At 36.4% G+C, this 21,800-nt stretch overlaps 1 protein-coding gene across 1 annotated transcript in view; it reads left to right on the top strand.

The window, feature by feature from the left end:
- LOC141570044 (ankyrin repeat domain-containing protein 26-like) overlaps positions 1–21,346 on the top strand; it is a 362,013-nt gene extending 340,667 nt beyond the window's left edge. Inside the window, exon 17 of the mRNA XM_074325048.1 lies at positions 21,297–21,346. Coding sequence (XP_074181149.1) covers positions 21,297–21,332 — 36 coding nt within the window. The 3' untranslated portion in view covers positions 21,333–21,346. The remainder of the gene's footprint in view (positions 1–21,296) is intronic.
- Positions 21,347–21,800: the final 454 nt, after the last annotated feature.

The raw sequence follows: 21,800 nt of genomic DNA, 5'->3' as shown, positions 1-21,800 counted from the left end.
TAGTGTATGACTTGAACATTTAGTCATGAGGTAAGAAAAGGCTGGAGCAATTAAAAGATAAAATTTGCCACTGGAAACATGAGCAAATGTTGGACTACTTTCTCCAGTCTCACAATTCAGTGACTGAATTTTAATTGGAGTCCCATGGTTTCATCCATGGCCAGAACTAGCAGGCTATTCCAGGAAAGCCAAAAAGAGCAGGCAGAGAACAGTATTTCCTTAGAGTAAAAGGGAAATTTAGACATTTAAAACTGAGATATTTTTAACTCATGTTGCGAAAAGTAAGAATTAGGGCAGATTTGTGTCATTCCTATTTTTTAGATTCAGTTGAAAACATGTGACTTCAATTAAAGAAATAAATTTATCCTGAAAGATGGAAAGTTGAATGGAATAACTAGATTGAAACTTCTCTTTTAATTCTCTAATGTCACATGATTCCATTACAATTGAAAAAAATATGAAAGTAACAAATTTCTCATGTATTTGTGACTGATAAGTGAAAGAATAAAATTTCTAAATAAATGTGAAATAAAACCTAGAAAAAAGCCAGTAGTTACCATATTTACATGTGAGTAATGTCTTCCAAATAGTCTACGTGAAGTACCTCATTTAAATATTAAGGGAAACCTATATGATGTGTTCTTATTCCTCTTAGACAGATGAAAATCTGAGAATTGGTTAAGTGTTTTGCATGAGGTCATGTATCCAGAAAATGATGATGTCCCTGTTTAAACCCAGTGTGATGGACTCAGCTATGTGGCCAATGAAGACAGCACATGGGTTTGATTAGGGTGAAAACTTGTACCTATCCACGTCTACTGAATTGTGCAATGATGACCTTTGCAGGCTACGCTCATCTATGAGAGATTACTATAATTTCATGACCAATAACATTCACTAAAATAATATTATAATATATTACAATATAATAATCACTGATTTAAGCAACAATCATCAATGAATGCTAAAATGAATGGATGAAAGTTTGAGGAGTAACGAGATTTTTGCAGTCTCAAAGTATCTCACAACAGAATACTAAATACAGAGGGTAAAATAGTACCCTTTTAGTGGAGAAATCTGGTCTGTATCATTTAACCAAATAATCAAAGTTATTACTGCAGTAATGGGATTGTGACAGCCTATGCCTCCTAAGATGTTGCACTGAGTAAATCACTTTGGTGGTATGCGTGCCGAAAGTGTATAACCTGAATTTGATCATGAGACAACACCAGACAAGCCCAAATTGAGGGACACATAACAAAATAAATGTCTAATATTCTTGTAATATATCAATATGTTGAAATAGCTAAAGATTCGGCAGTTATTCCTAATTATGAAACTTGAGAGACATGACAACTGAATGAAACCAATCATCTTGGATTTTGTCCTTAAATATTACAAGGACAATTAGTAAAATCTGGACTAGGGCTGTATGTGAGAGAGTAGTATTGTATCAATGCTAATTTTCTGAGTTTGGTGATGATACTGGGGGTTTGTGAAAGAATGTTTTGTTTTCAGGCACTATACAGTGAATGATTAATATTTAGGGAAGACAGATCATCACACATGCAGCTCATCTTAAGCATTTCAGGAAATTAATATGCACACACGTGTGTAGAAAGAAGGAAGAAGGAGAGAAAGAAAATGCAGTAACATGTTAACACTAGGGGACCTGAGTGAAAAGTGTGGAAATTCCTTGTACTATTCTTAAAACGGAGATTTTTAATTAATTAAGAGAATTAGATAAAATTCATACTTTATATAAGTAAAATTAATCTGAGTTAGTGGTGTGAATAGTTTCCTTCTAAAGAAAATGCTGATCATCCCAGTTCATGAATGTCAAGGGTCAGTATTTGAAACTGAAGAGAAGCATTGACAGATTATTGAAAATTTAAATAACTAACCTTTAAAGGGACATTTTTTCTTATAGTTTTACATTTGATGATTAAAGTCAACTGATGAAAACTCAATCCAAGTATTTATAAAATAATGCATTCAATGAAAGCAATAAACCATATTCTTTGATCATCCCGATAACATTCATGGAAAAACAGAGCATTTTTGCTCTAAGACCCTTAACACTTTCCTTGACAGTATCTCTGCTCAAGTCTTTATAGGAAGCCATCTGGTGACAACGTGCCAGGGACAAAAGTATAGAGAATAGGATTCCCTGATAACAATATAATATAAATGACCCAAGGTTATCCAGTAGTCAGAGCTCTATATAAATTTGAAATAGGGGATTATCATATACTTGTTTTTGAAAGAGAAACCACTCACTTTACCTTTGCAAATCTGATGGAATTATGAAGGTTTAACCTGATTAAAGTAAGGCTTACCTCAGAAACACCTGGAATTTAAGAAAACAAGATTCTACACATTGTTATCTGCAGCATAATTATCTGTATTACCCAGAAATTTGTGCACTTCAGTTTTATGAGAGAATTTAATTACTTTCATCTGTGTGAAAACTTCTAAGAAGCTCTTTATTTTTAAAAAAAAATATTAATGCATGAGCTGAAATATACACTCTAAAAATTCAAACACAAAAACTTTAAAATTTATCTATTAATGCTGACATCAAAAGAAAAATATACTGTTATACATATTAAAAGTATAGTAAAAATTGCATGAAGAGATACTATTCACAAAATTATAGTGCTCAATTATGATGATCTCTTTAGGGAGTAAATTGATGTGACAATATAAGTCTTTCTGTCCTGGACAGCTGCTCTGAAATTCCACTAACAAAAATACATATTTTGGAATTCTAAAAATTCTTCTATTATGAAAATGTTCTAAATGACACAAAATTTAAAGAACAGCACAGTGAACCAGTATGTTCCTCATAAGTCCTGGCCATTATATCACTTCTTCCAAAAATACTTCAGGATGTATATAGAGAATTATTTTTTCCTATAGAATTTCCAGTTTCTAAGCATTATAATACTCAGGAGTTAACTGATATTTTTAGAGCATCTCACCCCAAAGGAGTAGTATATACATTCTTTTCAAGCGCAGATGGAACATTTTCCAAGATAGATCACATGTTAGGTCACAAAACAAGTCTCAATGAATATAAAAAGATTGAAATCATATCAAGCGTCTTCTCTGACTGCAGAGCTATGAAACTAGAAATCAATTACAAGGAAAAAAAACCTGAAAAACACATAAAACATGGAGACTAAATAGCATGCTCCTAAATAATGAATGGGTCAACAATGAGGTCAAGGAAGAAATCAAAAGATACCTTGAGACAAAGAAAAATGAAAACACAATGACCTGAAATCTATGGGACACAACAAAAGCAGTCATAAGAGGGAAATTCAGAGCAATGCAGGCCTACTAAAGAAATAAGAATAATCTCAAATCAACAGTCCATTTTCACACCTAATGGAACTGGAAAAAGAATAGCAAGATAAGCTCAAAGTGAGTACAACATAGGAAATAATAAAGATCAGAGCAGAAATAAATGAAATAAAGAACAAAAAAAAAAGCAAAAGGTCACTGAAACCAAGAGCTGCTGTTTATGAAAAATATACAAAACCTTTAACAAGACTCATGAAGAAAAAAAGAGAGGACCCAAATAAATAGAATCAGAAATGAAAGAAAAGTGACAACAGACACAACAGAAATACAAAAAAATAAATAAATAAATAAATAAATAAATAAATAAATACTGCAAGCAATTATATGCCAATAAATTAGACAATCTGAAGGAAATGGATAGATTCTTAGAGGTGTACAATCTTCCAAGGCTAAATCAAGAAGAAACAGAAAATCTGAACTGACCATTTACTACTAACAAAATTAAGTCAGTAATCAATAAAATCCGAGCAAGCAAAAGTCCTGGACCGGATGGCGCCACAGGTGAATTTTACCAAATATTAAAAAAAATAATAATAATAGGTGAATTTTAACAAATATTAAAAAAAAAAAAATTAACACCTGTTCTCCTCAAACTATTCCAAAAAATCCAGGAAGAGGGAAGGCTCCCAAGCTCATTTTACGAGGCCACCATTACCCTGATTCCAAAATCAGGCAAAGACATTACAAAAAAAGAAAAAGAAAGAAAGAAAGAAAGAAAGAAAGAAAGAAAGGAAGGAAGGAAGGAAGGAAGGAAGGAAGGAAGGAAGGAAGGAAGGAAAGAAAAAGAAAACTATAGGCTGATATCACTAATGAATATTGATGCAAAAATCCTCAACAAAATATTAGCAAACCGAATTCAGCAATACGTTAAAAAGATCATATACCATGATCAAGTGGGATTCATTCCTGGGATGCAAGTTTGGTTCAATATCTGCAAATCAATTAACTTGAGACACCACATAAACAAAATGAAAATAAAAATCATATGGTCATATCAATAGATGCAGAAACAACATTTGACAAAATCCAGCACCCATTTATGATAAAAACTCTCAGCAAAGTGGGAGTAGAGGGAACATATCTCAACATAATAAGGGGGGCATCATACCATCATACCCAAGGAGGAAAAGCTAAAAGCATTCCCCTTAAAATCAGGAACAAGACAAGGATGCCCACTTTCACCATTTTTATTCAACATAGTACTGGAAGTTCTAGCCACAGCAATCAGGCAAGATAAATAAATAAAAGGCATCCAAATTGGAAAGGAGGAAGTAAAATTGCCATTGTTTGCAGATTGCATGTTACTGTATATAGAGAACCCCAAAGATTCCACCAAAAAACTATAAGAACTGATAAATGAATATAATAAAGTAGAAGGATACACAATTAATATTCAGAAATTGGTTTCATTTTGATACACCAATAAGGAACTATCAGAGAGAGAAATTAAGGAAACAATCCGATTTATAATTGAATAAAAAATACTTAGGAATAAATTTAACCAAGGATGTAAAAGACCTCTACCAAGAAAATAATAAGACATTGAAGAGAGAAATTAAAGAAGATCCAAATAAATGGAAACATATACCATTCTAGTGGATATGAAGAATTAACATAGATAAAATGTCCATACTACCCAAAGCAATATATAGATTCAACATAATCCCTATCAACTTACCAATGACATTTTTCACAGAACTAGAAGAAATAATTCTAACATTTATATGAAACCATCAAAGACCCCAAATAGTCACGGCAATCCTGAGAAATAAGAACAAAACTAGAGGTATCACATTACCTGATGTCAGATTATACTACAAGGTTATAGTAATGAAAACAGGATGGTATTGGCATAAAAACAGACACATAGATCAACAGAATAGAGCCCAGAAATAAATCCATGCCTATATGTTCATTTAATCTATGACAAATAAAGTAAGACTTAACATTGTTGTAAAGACCATCTATTTTATAAATGGTTCTAAGAAAATTGGACAGATATATGCAACCAAAAATGAAATTGGACCACTTTTTTATACCGTATACAAGAATAAACTCAAAATGGATTAAAGACATAACTGTAAGACCCTAAACCATAAAACTCCTAAAAGAAAATATAGGAAGTAAACTCTCAGACATTACCCTTAGTAATATTTTGATTGATATATTCTCTTGGGCAAGGGAAACAAAAGAAAAAATAAAATAAACAAATGGGACTACATCAAAGTACAATGGTTTTTCACAGCAAAGAAAACCATCAACAAAACAAAAAGGCATTCTACTGAATGGGGGAAGATATTATCAATGATACATCTGATAAGGGGTTAATATCCAAGATTTATAAAAAAATTCATACAAGTCAATACCAAAAAAACAAACAATCCAATTAAAAATGGGCAGAGGACATGAAGAGACATTTCTCTAAAGAGGACATACAGATGGCCAACAGACATGTAAACATGCTCAACGTCATTAATTGTAACAGAAAGCAAATAAAAACCATAAGATACCACCTCACTCCTGTCAGAATGGCTATCATCAATAAATCAACAACCAACAAGTGTTGGTGAGGATGTGGAGAAAAGGGAACCCTCATGCACTGTTGGTGGGATTGCAGATTGGTGCAGCCACTGTGGGAAACAGTATGGAGGTTCTTCAAAAAATTAGAAATAATACTATCCAGCAATCCCAATCCTGGGTATTTACCCAAAGAAATCCAAGACACTAATTATATATATATATATATCCCTATGTTTATTGCAGCGCTATTCACAACAGCCAAGATACGGAAACAACTGAAATGCATCCTCCTTTCCTCCATCAATAAACGATTGGGTAAAGAAACTGCAGTATATTTAAGCAATGGAGTATTATTCTGCCATGAAACAGAATGAAATCTTACCATTTACAACAATATGGTTGGACATAGAGATATTATGCTAAGCGAAATAAGTCAGACTGAGGAAGAGAAATAACATATGGTCTCACTTATATATGGAATCTAACGAACAGAATAAACGAGCAAACAAAACAGAAATAGACTCATAAATAGAGAAAAGGTGATGGTTGCTAAATGGGAGGGGAGATGGGGAGAAGGTGAAGAGATTAGAAATACAAATTGGTTGTTACAAAATAATAGTCATGGGGGTGTGAAATACAGTATGGGGAATAGAGTCAATAATGCTGTAAGATTATGTAGGGTGCCAGATGGGTACTGGACTTATTGGGGGGATCACTTCATAGACTGTATAAAAATGCTTAACCACTGTGCTGTACACCTGCAATTAATATAAAATAGTACTGAATGTCAACTATAATTATATATATATATATATATAGTCACGGGATGTAAAATAGAGTGTAGGGACCATAGTCAATGATATTATAATAAGTCTGTACGATGTCAGAGGGGTAGTAGACTTGGGGGGGGATAACTTTGGAAGGGGTGTAAATGTCTAATCATTATGTTGTTTTGTACACCTGAAACTAATAAAAAAAAGAATTACTTAATGAAATTATTCTAACAGGGGGTAAGTCATATTAGTCAATATCATAACAAAATTAAAGATATAAAAAGTCACATCCCAACCAATAAATATTGGAGATAGTCTTTAATCAAAACCATAGTAATTTCACAGCTTTGACTGGTCTGTCCGTGGGCTGGGATAAGACACAAGGATTTGAACAGAAAATATTCATGTGTTTCCAGCATAGTTAAGCATTTGTTCATCCATCTGACAATCCATAAAATGAATGAATGCATGCATATTTCCCTCCTATCATGGACCTTCCGCTCCCTCTGCCTTTGGAACAAATTGATAAAAAGGATTTCTCTGTTTATTGGGTAAGACAAGTAATGCCAGCAAATAACAAACAAGGCTTAAATCTAATTCTGTCACATATTGAGTGATTTCAGGTACATTAACAAATTTCTCTAAACCTTCCATATGTGTATATATGTATATACATACACACACACACACACACCCCACACACACACACAGGGTGCCAAAAAAATGTATACACATTTTAAGAAAGGCAGAAACTGTATTAAAATTATAATACTCAATATATACCGATAACAAAAAATGAATATTTCTGCAATTACAAGAGGTGCTCAAAGTGGTTACCATCAGCATAATTTTAATACATTCATATATATATATATATATATATATATATATATATATATATATATATAAAACCATGCCTACTCTTTTTTTTATTTTTATTTTTTATTAGTTTCAGGTGCACAAGACAAAGCAAAACTTAGACGTTTATCATTTATATCCCTCACACTGTGTGAACCCCCTCCTCCCATCCACTATCCCACTGTATGTTCCCCAAATTAATTTTCAAACCCCCATGACCATCTTGTGGTTACCAACTATTTTCTAAACCTCTCACCTTCCCCTTATCCCCACCCCCCCGCCCCTCTAGCAACCCTCTGTTTTTCCTCCATGTTTCCAAAACTCTCTGATTAGTTCATTCACTTATTCTTTTCTTTAGATTCCGCATATAAGTGAGATCATATGGTATTTGTCTTTCTCTGTCTGACTTATTTCACTTAACACAATGTTCTCTAGGTCCATCCATGTTGTTGCAAATGGTAAGATTTCTTCCTTCTTTATGGCTGCGTAATACTCCATTGTATAAATGTACCACAGTTTCTTAATCCAGTCATTTACCGATGGGCATTTCGGTTGTTTCCAGGTCTTGGCTATTGTGTATAGTGCTGCAATAAACATAGGAGTGCATAAAGATTTTTGAATTGGAGTTTTGGATTTCTCCGGATAGATACCTAGGAGTGGAATTGCTGGATCATAAGGTAGTTCCATTTTCAGATTTTTGAGATACCTCCAAACTGTTTTCCATAGTGGCCGCACCAATCTGCATTCCCACCAACAGTGCACAAGCGTTCCCTTTTCTCCACATCCACGCCAGCACTTGTTGACCATACCTACTCTTACAGACACGTCTAAGAGGATTCAATGAAATAATATACATAAAATATCTGAACTGTTTGAGCCTTAATAAATGCTTTTTCTTTGTTTTTCTCATCGTTCTTTCATTCACTCAAATATTTACACATGAGTACGTAAACATTCAGAGAGAACAGGGTATAAGGCATGTGTTACGGGCTGAATATAACGCTGAACAGTGAATAAAAGAACAGTGCCTTAGGACAAATACTGGACAGGTTTTGTCTTTGACGAGTTATGTGTGGAATGACTTCAGGACAGGCAGAGGAAAGAGTACTGGCTCCGCCCACTTAGCTGCTCATGTAACCAGAATTGTGTGCCTACAGACGCAATGCTCAACAGATAGAGGTCTTTCCTTTCTCTTGAAGGCCCGCATTCCAAGAGGGATGGATGTAAAGGACAAGTAAAATAAATGGTGATAATGTGTTGTAGTCACTAATAAGTCAGAAAACCAGAGTGCAATAGGGACACATGAGACAGTACACCAAGAATGGCTGCACTGAACATCTTCACGGGACCCAGGGAATAGACCATTGTGCTCTACTGCAGAGCTTGCCATTCTCCTTTTTATATTTAGACAGCACTTCTTAGAGCTGCTCACCATGACGACCATGTATCAGGAAAGGACACCTGAATTGAGACCTAAAGCAGAAGTTGGTCAGAGAAAGGTTTTGGACAGAAGCGTGTGTAGAAGAGAAGGAAGCGTACCTCTAAAACAGTGTGAAAGAAGAGGGCTGGAAATGATGCCCTAAGAAACAAAAGCAGCTCTGGATGACAGGGTGGGGGAGAGACAGGCATGACATGATGGGACATGAGACTGGGAAGCAAGCCCAGACCAGAGCACAGACGGTTCAAAATGTGTTCAGAAATTGCGCTTTATTCTAAAAGCAATGGGAAGCCACTGACAGGATTTGAGCACCAGATATATGTTTTTGAAGTATGGTGTAAGGATTTAGGTTCTGGAATGATCCAGGAGGTAAGTAATCTTAGCCTACAATAAGGTGGGCACACCAGGAAGACTTAGAGCCCTCAGGACTTGAAGATGATTTAGACGAAGGGCACAGGGACAAAGTAAGAGTGAAAGACAAAGCCCAAGTTCTGACTCCACAAACTGTGCGGAAGGTGGCACCACTGAGATATAGAAATCAGAGTAACAGGGTAAACACGACAGAGGAGTATGATTTTGCATATGCAGAATTGGAGGTCCTTATATGTCAAGTGAAGACTGGTTATCCAATACTCAGAATTGTGGGTTTGGATCTCATGACAGTGATCTGAACAGGGCGTACCTGGGAAGTTTGAGAATAATTATGGGTGCCTAAACAGCAGGATGCAGGTCAGAAGTGAAACAAAATGAGGCTGAAAAAGACAAATCAACACCATTGCTTGTGAAGGACTGAGTTGGAATTTTGTTGTTAATATGCAGTATGGATCCCACCCTTCTAAGTTCTTTGTACAGTATTTTCCAGATTATCTTGTCACCATCATAATAGGTCCTTACAATGAGCGATATTCAAAAGAGATACAGAAGGCAAAAGGAAGAGCCACTGTTTGTGCACTCCAGCTGTAAACAAGATCCTGGGTATTTCAGGTGCATGACGTGGGGTTTGGCCAGTGGCTTCAGGTGTAGTGCTGAGGATAACACGTTCTGAGATAAAGCAGCTGGGAGCATTTGTAGCAGTTGCTCTGTGATTTGTGCATTTCCAGATTTCCTTTGTTTTTTTTTGTTGTTGTTGATTTTCTTTTTTTTTTTTTTACGTCAGTAGTACCATGATTAAACTTGCATGTAATAAAAGCTTGCTGGTGATAGGAAAAGATGAATGATTTACACAAAGGAAATCAATTACTCAGATACAGTTCATTTAGATGTTGGTAAATTATTTGATGAAGTCACTCATAACTTGTTGCTAAAATGGAAAAACTGTGGCTTGAGGGAAAGTCCCAGTATTTGAAACGATGTTGAATTAACAGTCACCTTAATGGAAGCCTCAGGTAGCACAATACACATTTTTATCTATGGAGCTATCTAGTTCTTGAATGTATGAAAAAACAATATAGATGGTGGATCTATAAAATCTGTGAACAACATGGTTTGGGGCAAGCATGTTTATACACCAATATGACAATATAAGAATTGGGATTTAAAAGATGTTCGATTGAAATATTGGGCAGAAGCAGGTAAAATATAATTTAACAAATACATGATTTTTTTCTCCCAAATGTGTATTTCTTTCAAAATAATGGAACTTTATTTTGTTGTATATTCTCCTCAATTACAGTTTGAACTCTTAATAAATGCTCATTCTTGTTAATGTATTCTCAATGGTCTTTACGGAAATGTTGGCTGACATTGGGACAGTATCCTTGTCTTAGTATTTATTGTTTCAATATGGTGGGACATGGTTTGAAATGCTCTAACATACTTCTTTTGTGCCCTCAGAGAAGAGAGGATGCTACAGAAGTGGTCTCAATATTGAAATACATCTTAAAAGTGACACTCCATCAATATGCATAATGTTTGTCCTGCATGTGGGAACCTCTTCTAAGGAAGCACTTCAAAATGTGGGCATATAAAGCTATATTCATGACTACATTTTTCAAAATAAGCCATGAAACAGAGTGAAATGCTATAAACAACCAAAATGACTAAGAGTAGGAGAAAGTTAGAAAAAGTATAGTGGATTCTCTGAAAGAAATGTTATGCTCTTATGTATTTAAAATGATACTTATGAAAAAATGTAGCATTGTACAAATGCTTATGCTATAATAATGATAGTTTCTAAAGAATACAGTTATATTTGACCTTCAATTACAATTATGTAAAATTTAAATTCCTAGGAAAAAGACCAGAAGGAAATACACAAAATTATTAATTTTTGTTAGAATAGAATCATGGAGACTTTTATTTTATCTAGCATATATACAGTCTATTACATATATGTATATGTTACATATATTACAATTATATTATTATATTATATTATATGTGTATATACACACTTCACACCCTAAATGATGCTATAATATGGAGCTTTGTGGACAGGAAATCCCCTTGCATGTAAACAAAACATTTTCCTTCTGTGTCCCGATCTCCATGCTATTATTCAACGCTGTGCATGTTTTTATGTATTTACCAATTTTCCCAATTAAATTAGCATGTCTCTTGGGGCAAGGTTTAGGTTTTATTCATTTTTGAAGGCTATCCTTTTGCAGTACTTTCCAGAAAACAAGCATTCAATAAATGCTTGTTAAACAAGTAAATTATGTGTCTAAACCATAAAGTAATATAGAATATGTGGATTGAAAAACTACTATCCTTCTAAGTGGACACCCAGTACATTTAAATTATCAACAAGTTTCAATTTCATACCCGTCTATTTAGAAATGAAATTTTTAAAAAAATCAATAAAGTAGAAAATGTGACCAATCATTGGTAGTATGATATAAATAGTAGTCTTTTGCCCTGTGTAGAACTGATCTGATGTTTTTAAACAGAGCCTTCAGGAATATTTCATTTAAGAACACTGAGAGAAAATTTTTATCTGAAGAGTAAGAAAAATTATAAATATTATGCTATCACATGCTGAACTACAAATTCATCTTGAGTGTATGTTAGAAAATGTATTCCTTCCATGTGACTTAAATTACATGAGTCTTACAATATTCTGACAATGCAATCGTGAGCCATCTTAAAGAATTAAGCAATATAGTCACAAAATGAAAGCAATACGTGTAGCTGCCTATGTAAGAAAGATATAACACAGACTATCCCAATGATTAGATGTTAGATGAATATCTAATATATACGCCAGCCTACATAAATGAAAACAGCTCTGCAAGAACATATATATTTATGTCTTCATAATTGTTCACATCATCTTCACCTTCCCCTCTCCCAGGACACACAATCTGAATTACACAAGCAGCATAAGAGCCAAGTAAACAAAACCGACATTCTTCAGATCTCACTGTCATTAGTGATGTTGGTCAATGAATATCTGGCTTCGATAATATGAGAGAGAATGTTTCACCAAGAGACAATGGCATTTCTGAAGAAAAACAACCTCCCTTCAGAATGCAGAGACTGCAAGAACACAAAATGGAGCAAACGACAAGCAAACTGCCAAGAAGTTCTAGAGACAAGATTTACTAACAATGTACAACATGAAACAGAAATATGCATTTTTAAAATAGATGCTTTTAAATAACAGAATTGTAACAATTTTTGATAAATTCATCAAAGAGGAGATACTTAGCTGGAATCTTCTTTTGGTGGATCTTCTTGGATCTCAATACACATTTTAGCAGTGAACTCTCTGGGAACTATGCTGAGCAAATATCAAGATTAATATCTCAATCTGTATTACAATTAAAATGTTAATTTTATAGAATGGAGCCTTATTGGGCTGTTAAGACACATTGAACAAATACCACACTAACTTACATGATAGTTTGCATTCAGTCAAGACCTTTTTAGTTGATGCTAACGATGAACGTTAAGGTTCAATCAGGGACCACTCTGTAAGTGTCTTTAAGCCCATGGCATAGGGGAATATCTGTGTTTTGGAATCAAAATCTTAAGGCTAAATTATGGTTATATGACTCACTATCTGCAATCTTAGCCTTTTTGTTTTACTTTTAATGGACACAAATTTTCTTTTTCTGAAAATAAGGCAGCAGAATTGATAAGGTTCAAAAATATATGATCTTCCATACGTTAAATCATATTTTATAATAAAAAATTATACGCCTAATATTTTGGAGTTTGCATAAAATGGGTCTCCTGAACAACCAAAACATATTATCTGAGAAATTAAAAGTACATATAAAATGACTAAAGGCACAGATGGCATGTGACAGGTGCTACTATGAGGACTGGGATCGTTTGGATAGCAAAGTTCAAAAACGCACTCGCTGCATTCAGCAGATGTGTGTGCTGGGAGGAGCTAGCCTGAAGATGCAAACGTTCATAACAATTAAAACGTTTGCATGGGCTGGACCTGGGGCGCTTCCCATTCACACGCAGACTGAAAGGGCAGCTGTAATGAGGCAGCGTACTCAGGTTGCTCCCAGGAGTCAGCCTTCCTGTCTGTCCTCTGCTGGGCTGGTGTGTGCTGCTGTGGATTGGCCGGCTCTCTCTGTGTGTGGTGCTCAGCCCTGATGTGGGTCAGTTACAAGCAGCGCTTCCATCCAGGCACACTGCCTCAGGACTTCTATCCCTTGCCATGCTACGGCACTTCCACCACAGGGTCCTCTGTGTGTTTCACATGGACTGTCCCATGGACAGCAGACCTGATGGGGTCAATTGGTTTAAGCAGCTTGTTCCCCTGTTGCACTGAGATCCCATACCACACACACTGTACACTGCTGCCCAGAGGGCTGCAATTGGCTTTCACCAGGGTTACTCGTCTAATAAAGTAGGGCAGAGACCACAGGCTTTCTCAGTCCGCACTTACCTTCAGTATCTGCAGTATTTCCATGGTGCCACCTTCCAAAGTAAACACTGAACAGCTCCATTTATGAAGTAGTTAAGTCCAAAAAACCTAGTAAGTGTTTATATCCTAACAACTTAGTGGCCATTGGAAAAGATTAAAAACAGAAGTTGAAATAAAAATATTTTATTTTATAGTTAAATAATTACCGTTACTCAGGAGTGGAAAATATGTACCTGTTGGGCACTGCACGATTTCTTAATCCTCATTTCTTGATCCATGTCAATTTTCATTACGCAGGGTTTTTTTCACTGTGGCCAGTCAAATCCCTGTTGTGCAAAGATGTGAGGTTCCTAAAAGGAATATACTGTGATCTAATGTTGAAACCATTAATTATTCAAGCTGCTATTTTAGCAGTGTTGGATAGATGTCAAGTGTCTCTTGTGTTCCTTCAAAAGTTTAAAATACCCGTGGTGAGCCCATGAGTTTGCTGTGGTCTCCACAGACACCTTGGTGCAGTTTCTGAACCATGTTATTAAAACAAGATGGCAGGTTGATGATATATAACTTATTCATGAACCGAACCTGGTGTAGTTTTTTCTTTGAAGGGATTAGTGAGCATGGCAAAAACACAGACCATAAGGGAAATCAACTAAGTTAATTATGAAATACAGGTAACACTTATAACAAAAATTATGAGAGCAATTAATCATTGAGGAGTCGATGGAAGAGGTGAGTCTGAAAGAATGGATAAAAGTTCTTACGTTGCGATGAGGATAGCGGATATTTAAAGAGCTCAAGGGAGCCAGTGTAGTTCCAGGACTAGGAGCGACCACTGACTGTGGCTTTGAACGAGACACTGTCAGGGCTGTGCGTGCTGGGCGATGTGGGGGAGATGCTAATGGCAATTCCTCCTGTCATCCAGGTACCGGGTGGCGAGGACTTGGAAGCAGCTGATGTCCGTGGAAATGAGAAGTGGGGATGGAGCTGTCTTGTCTGCCTGGAACTTTGCTCCATCAAACGATTCAATCCATACTTTGTTTTCTCTTCCACCACTTTATCATCGCCCTCTCTAGTTGTTTATTTTACAATAGCGTGAAGATGAACAAACTGAAATCAAACTTATTACTCTTATAAACAATGTTAACGTTTGTTCAATATTCTCCATATTCAAAACCCAATGGACATTTCTGTCATAATCTTAGCTAATTTTCAAAACCCTGCCTCTGCTTCCTGTTTTCCCCTCTGGACACACTTTCTTCACCCCCTTTGTAGGCTTCTCTTCCTCTGTTACCTCTTTACATGTCAATTTTCTTTACAGCCTAGTGGGAGTCCTCTTCTCACTCTGTAAATATAGCCCATCCTTGCATTAGGTTCTCCTCTTACTAGCTTTTTCTCCCGTCGGGCTCCCACCCAGGCTGACAGGCAGCCACACTAAACCCACTGCCATGCCTTAACTTACCATTCTTTTCTGTGTCTCTATGCCTTTCCACAATGTACTCCTTCCCTCCTGGACTGGCCACATGATCGGTAGAGCCCAATGCAAAATGAAAATGTGGTGTCCCTTGTCCAAAAGTGAAGAATTTAAAGGTGACATCAGAGCATTGAAGCAAGCACAGGCCCTTTCTAAGTATGGGCCCTGTGTGCCTGCACAGGTCACGGTCCCTGAAGCCAGCCCTGCCTCATCCACAGCATCCTCTCCCCCCGGGGCCTGCCTGCCTACAGTCCCCCCACCCCAGTCTGAAGAAACATGTCTCCTCTATGCTCCCACCCAGAGGCAGACCTTGACCCCAGTTCTCACTTCCCGCAGGTACGGTTTCCTTGCCTCCCTTTCTGACTGAACTGTGACATTCTTACTAGCAGAGACTGTGTATCTTTGCAGCCCCAGCACTTTGGAGCATGCTTGGTAAAACTGAGTCCCCAGTGAATGTAAGTCGTGTGGGGAGATCAGAGAGGAGAAAGAAAAATGTGCGTAAGACATAGATTTGGACATTGAGAGAAAGAGAAAATAAAAGATGTGATTCTGTGTGTGGATGACAGTTGAGGAGGCAGAACGGAGAGGAAGTTCATAAGTTGAGGGGAGTTGATATTTCTTTCAACCTAGAACTGATTGAAGACCCAACATATCTGACCTCCACCTAAATGAACCTTGTTGAATGTTTTGAAGCTTACCTACAAAATTCCAAATGAGTCACAGGAGTATGACTTTACATTTAGAATCATTCTACCAAAACCCAAACCAAAAACATAACTCTTCAGATGTGTCCTGTTAATTACCGTTGCTTGTCCCATGATAAGGAGGGCTGATGTGTGCTGAGGAAGACGTCACGTGTCGGGGAATGACTCACAGGGTCTCCCACCCTTCATTTCCACCAACTGCGCATCTTCTTCCCTACAGATCTTTCCAGGTCAGACATGTTGTGGGGAGAAGGTGTTATAACTGGCATGCCAAACCCACGGTGCCACCACAGACTACTGAATCTATTTCAGTGCAACTGAGCCAACTAGTGGTACAACCAGTGCCAGGACAGTCTATCCCATGCTCAGAGTAGCATGGTGATTTCCTCAATATCTGGTTTTAATTCCATAATATAAGTGTCCCATAAAACGTACGTATAAACACATCATGCATTTTAATATCCTGCTATCAAATTGGCTGTCAATGAGCCTCTGTGTTTGTAATGGAGGCACACACTGCTGGCGGCAGCACCACAGCCAGCATCAGAGCCCTGTGCCAGCGCCATCACAGTTCTCAGAGGTGCACTTTGATGCAACAAATCTGTCTGCAGAAGCTGAGGAGGGAAAACGACTACAGGCAAATGAAAGATTGAATATTATGAATGTAAGAGCAGTTATAAATCATGTCTACATGTGATTGTTAGTAGATATTAACTGTAGAAATAAAAATAAGATAAAGAGAAATATGTGATTATTGAAGAAGTATATCGCTTTCTCTGGCTGGTCCTAACTTGGGGTCAAAAACAGGGTGGATGGCAGTTGCTGTCGATGTACTGAGTTCTGGAATGACCGCCGCGGAGGTTGTGGGTCAGAATTCTAGCGTCATGTGTGGTCTGGCCCTTGTCCATTTGTATATTCAGTCTCTGGATAATAATTAACTATCAAGAAGATCTCATAAGTGGTTGTAGTTAAAATGGAAGTATCATAAGGATTTATGAAACTGTAGGAGAAAAAATATAGGGCTTTTGAGTGCCTACTATGTTACAAGAACTACTTATGGCACTTGTTTTTATATATTTGATATTGAAAACAAAATAATTATATTATTGACCCCATACTGAGGTGGAGAAACAGACTTATCAAATCTGAACAACTTGTCCAAGAATATAGATAGACAATGGCAGTTAAGGTTTCTAAGTGTGTTGGTTTTGTTTGGTGGAAGAGGGCTTACAATTACTTTCAACTCTACATACATGTGTAATATAATTCTGTTATGAGACTATTGGCATGAATACATTAGGATGCTTTAATGATGAGTAACAAATAAACCAGCTCAAGCTTTCCTCAACGATAGATGAGATTTCCACCTTAGGATGATTGATGTTCACATAGGTCCTATAGCTTGGATCCAGTGTCTCAGCTTCTTCCTAAGGCTGACGACTCCTCTGTGGTTGCAAAATGCCTGCCAACAGCTACCACCCTATGGGAGGCCCTGGGCTCTTCATCCATGGATGAGGTGGGGATTGAGATACTGAAAGAGAGGGAGGGAACCTCTATGACTTTCTTCCTCCAAAGCACTAGGAACTTTTATTTTTCCCCAAGGAAAAGAACGAATGGATATTGGAGAAGAAACTACAGTGTCCAATAAAAGAGGAAGACAATCTCCTTATATAAGTACTTAAATTGTGAAACAGTAAAAAACGATATTGTCAATGATTGCATACCCTGCCATACTACATTTTTAAGTAGTAATTTTTATGATTTCTTTAAAGGTTCAGGATATACATATGATACTAAATTTAAAATTGCCAACAATCTCTGCGCTCAGAGAAAAGTACCATTAATATTTTTGGCATGTTCCCTTCCAGTTTGATATATGTACCTGTCGTGTTATTAAAGCACCAATTCTCGGTTGTGAGTATGTATCCTAACTTGTATGTTATAATTCACTATATTGTAAGTTACTTTTATAAAGTATTTTTCTTGTTTCCCTTATTATTTATAACCCTTTCAATTAAATGTTCATCTGATTTTATTTCATTCACAATTATTCAATAATACTATATTTTAAGGCTACATGCATTTTTAAACATAGCTTGACCAAACTGAATATATTTTTATAGCATGTTCTAAATTGTTGATGTTTTGCAGTTCTAATTTCCCATGTATCTAATAATTAACTTTAGTAATAAATTGCAATATATATATATATTTTAATTTATTGGGGTGACAATTGTTAGTAAAATTACATAGATTTCAGGTGTACAATTCTGGATTACATCATCTATAAATCCCATGTGTGTTCACCACCCAGAGTCAGTTCTCCTTCCATCATCATATATTTGATCCCCCTACCCTCATCTCCCATCCCCCAATCCCCTTACCCTATGTTAACCACTAAACTATTGGCTGTGTCTATGAATTTTTGTTTCTCATTTGCTTGTCTTGTTCTTTCGTTGTTTTTGGCTTATATACCACATATCAGTGAAATCATATGGTTCTCTGCTTTTTCTGTCTGACTTATTTCGCTCAGCATTACACTCTCAAGATCCATCCATGTTGTCACAAATGTTCCTATATCATCTTTTCCTACCGCCGAATAGTAGTCCATTGTGTATATATACCACAACTTCTTTAACCATTCATCTATCGAAGGACATTTTGGTTGTTTCCATGTCTTGGCCACCGTAAACAAAGCTGCAATGAACATTGGAGCACACGTGTCTCTATATACAAATGTTTTCAGATTTTTGCGGTAGATACCCAGGAGAGGGATTGCTGGGTCATATAGTAATTCTATTCGTAATTTTTTGAGGAACCACCACACTGCCTTCCATAACGGCTGCACCAGTCTGCATTCCCACCAACAGTATATGAGGGTTCCTTTTTCTCTACAGCCTCTCCAACACTTATTACTATTTGTCTTGTTGATGATAGCCATTCTGACTGGGGTGAGGTGATACCTCATTGTGGTTTTGATTTGCATGTCTCTGATGATTAGTGATGTTGAGCATTTTATCATATGTCTATTTGCCATTTGTATGTCCTCTTTGGAGAAATGTCTCTTCAGGTCATCTGCCCATTTTTCAATTGGGTTGTTTGTTTTTTTGTTGTTGAGTTTCATGAGTTCCTTGTATATTTTGGATATTAGCCCCTTATTGGAGGCACTGTTTGCAAAAATCTTCTCCCATTCAGTTGGTGGCCTCTTTATTTTGTCAATGGTTTCTTTTGCTGTGCAGAAGCTTTTAAGTTTCATATAGTCCCATTCATTTATTTTAGCTTTTACTTCCATTTCCTTTGGAGTCAAATTCATAAAATGCTCTTTGAACCCCAGGTCCATAAGTTTAGTACCTATGTTTTCTTCCATGCAGTTTATTGTGTCAGGTCTTATGTTTAAGTCTTTGATCCATTTTGAATTAATTTTGGTACATGGTGAAAGATAGCAGTCCAGTTTCATTCTTTTTGCACGTGGCTATCCAATTCTCCCAGCACCATTTATTGAAGAGTCTGTCTTTCCTCCATTGTAAGTTTTTAGCTTCTTTGTCAAAAATTATCTGTCCATGTTTAGGTGGTTTTATTTCTGGCTTCTCAATTCTATTCTATTGGTCTATGTGTCTGTTTTTCTGCCAATACCATGCTGTTTTGATAATTGTAGCCCTGTAGTACAAGCTAAAGTCAGAGAGTGTGATACCTCCAGTATCATTCTTTTTCTTAAGATTGCTTTGGCTATTTGAGGTCTTTTGTGGTGCCAAACAAATCTGATGATTTTTTGTTCTATTTCTTTAAAATATGCCATTGGGATTTTGATGGGGATTGCATTAAATCTGTATATTCCTTTGGGTAATATGGCCATTTTAACTATGTTGATTCTTCCAATCCATGAGCACGGAATGTCTTTCCATTTCTTTGTGTCTTCTTCAATTTCTTTCAAAAATGTCTTATAGTTTTCAGCATATAGGACCTTCACATCCTTGGTTAAATTTATTCCTAGGTATCTTATTCTTTTTGCTGCAATTGCAAAAGGAATTTTTTTGGTATTTCTTTTTCTGAGATTTCATTGTTAGTATATAGGAAGGCAATGGACTTTTGTACGTTGATTTTGTAGCCAGCAACTTTACTGTATTTGTTGATTGTTTCTAATAGCTTTTTGGTGGAGTCTTTAGGGTTTTCTATATATATAGCATCATGTCATCTGCAAAGAGTGATAATTTAACTTCTTCATTCCCAATTTGGATGCCTTTATTTCTTTCTCTTGCCTGATTGCTCTGGCAAGGACTTCCAACACTATGTTAAAAAGCAGAGGTGATAGGGGACAGCCCTGTCATGTTCCTAAAAGCAGAGCAAAGAGCTTCAGTTTTTCACCATTAATTATAAGATTAGCTGAGGGCTTGTCATATATGGCCTTTATTATGTTAAGGTATTTTCCTTCTATACCTATTTTAGTAAGTGTTTTAATCATAAATGGATGTTGTATCTTGTCAAATGTTTTTTCTGCATCAATTGATATAATCATATGATTTTTGTCCTTTATTTTGTTTATGTGATGTATCACATTGATGGATTTGCGTATGTTGAACCATCCTTGTGCCCCGGGGATGAACCCCACTTGGTCGTGATGAATAATCTTTTTAATGCATTGTTGTATTCGATTTGCTAGAATTTTGTTTAGGATTTTTGCATCTGTATTCATCAGAGATATTGGTCTGTAGTTTTCTTTTTTTGTGTTGTCCTTACCAGGTTTTGGTATCAGGGTAATGTTGGCCTCATAAAATGAATTAGGGAGTACTGTCTCTTCCTTAATTTTTTTGGAAGAGTTTGAGCAAGATTGATATTAGATCATCTTTGAAGGTTTGGTAGAATTCACTAGCGAAGCCATCTGGTCCCGTACTTTTGCTTTTGGGAAGGTTTTGGATGACTGATACAATTTCGTTACTGGTGATCGGTCTGTTCAGATTTTCCAGTTCTTCATGGTTCAGCCTAGGAAGGCTATATGTTTCTAAATGAATTCCTTATCATAGTCTAATTTGTTTCCTTCATCAATGAATGCGAGGTCATTATGCAAGTGTTTCCTGAAAAGTACATTTCTCTTTCTCTTTGTTGGATTTTCAAAATGAAAAGAGATTCCAGTGAGAAAGTAGACATGGCTATTGAAGCAGGGCCTTACACAATAACATAATGCCCCTAGCATTGCAAGTTTAGCAACTAAGATTTTCATTCACTTGCATTATCAGACTTTCGAAGATGTAACAATCTGGTCTCAGGAAAGATTGATGTGTCATCCAGGATGACGATTTCCTGATAGATAGTGAAACCCATACCACTGTTTCCTAAGCAGAACGACATTCGCCTGCCATCCTCCTGTGCCCTGTAGGAGAGGCCGCCTAGATTGTACTATGAACCCTGAGGTGGAGTGCTGAGGTGGACGCACATACCAGCTGGTGTCTTTTAGCCAGAGTGGCCAGGTCTGTGCGATTGCTTTAGACATACATGCCTAATGAGGGAAACAGAAGATTATGTTTCTGAAGAAACTTAGAAACTGTCTAGACTTCATATACCTTAGTGACATTGTGGTAGTGTACTTTTGGAGAGTACTGTCTCTTCTTCAACTTTTTAGAAGAGTTTGAGCAGGATTGGTATTAGATCCTCTTTGAAGGTTTGGTAGAATTCACTAGTGAAGCCATCTGGTCCCGGACTTTTGCTTTTGGGAAGGTTTTGGATGACTGATTCAATTTCGTTAATGTTGATCGGTCTGTTTAGATTTTCCAGTTCTTCATGGTTCAGCCTTGGAAGGCTATATGATTCTAAGAACTTGTCCATTTCTTCTAGGTTGTTGAATTTG

The sequence above is a fragment of the Rhinolophus sinicus genome, linkage group LG02 (assembly GCF_036562045.2).
Source record: "Rhinolophus sinicus isolate RSC01 linkage group LG02, ASM3656204v1, whole genome shotgun sequence".
NCBI lineage: Eukaryota > Metazoa > Chordata > Mammalia > Chiroptera > Rhinolophidae > Rhinolophus > Rhinolophus sinicus.
Note: the sequence above shows the minus strand (reverse complement) of the source record. Positions and strands in the feature narration are given on the sequence as shown.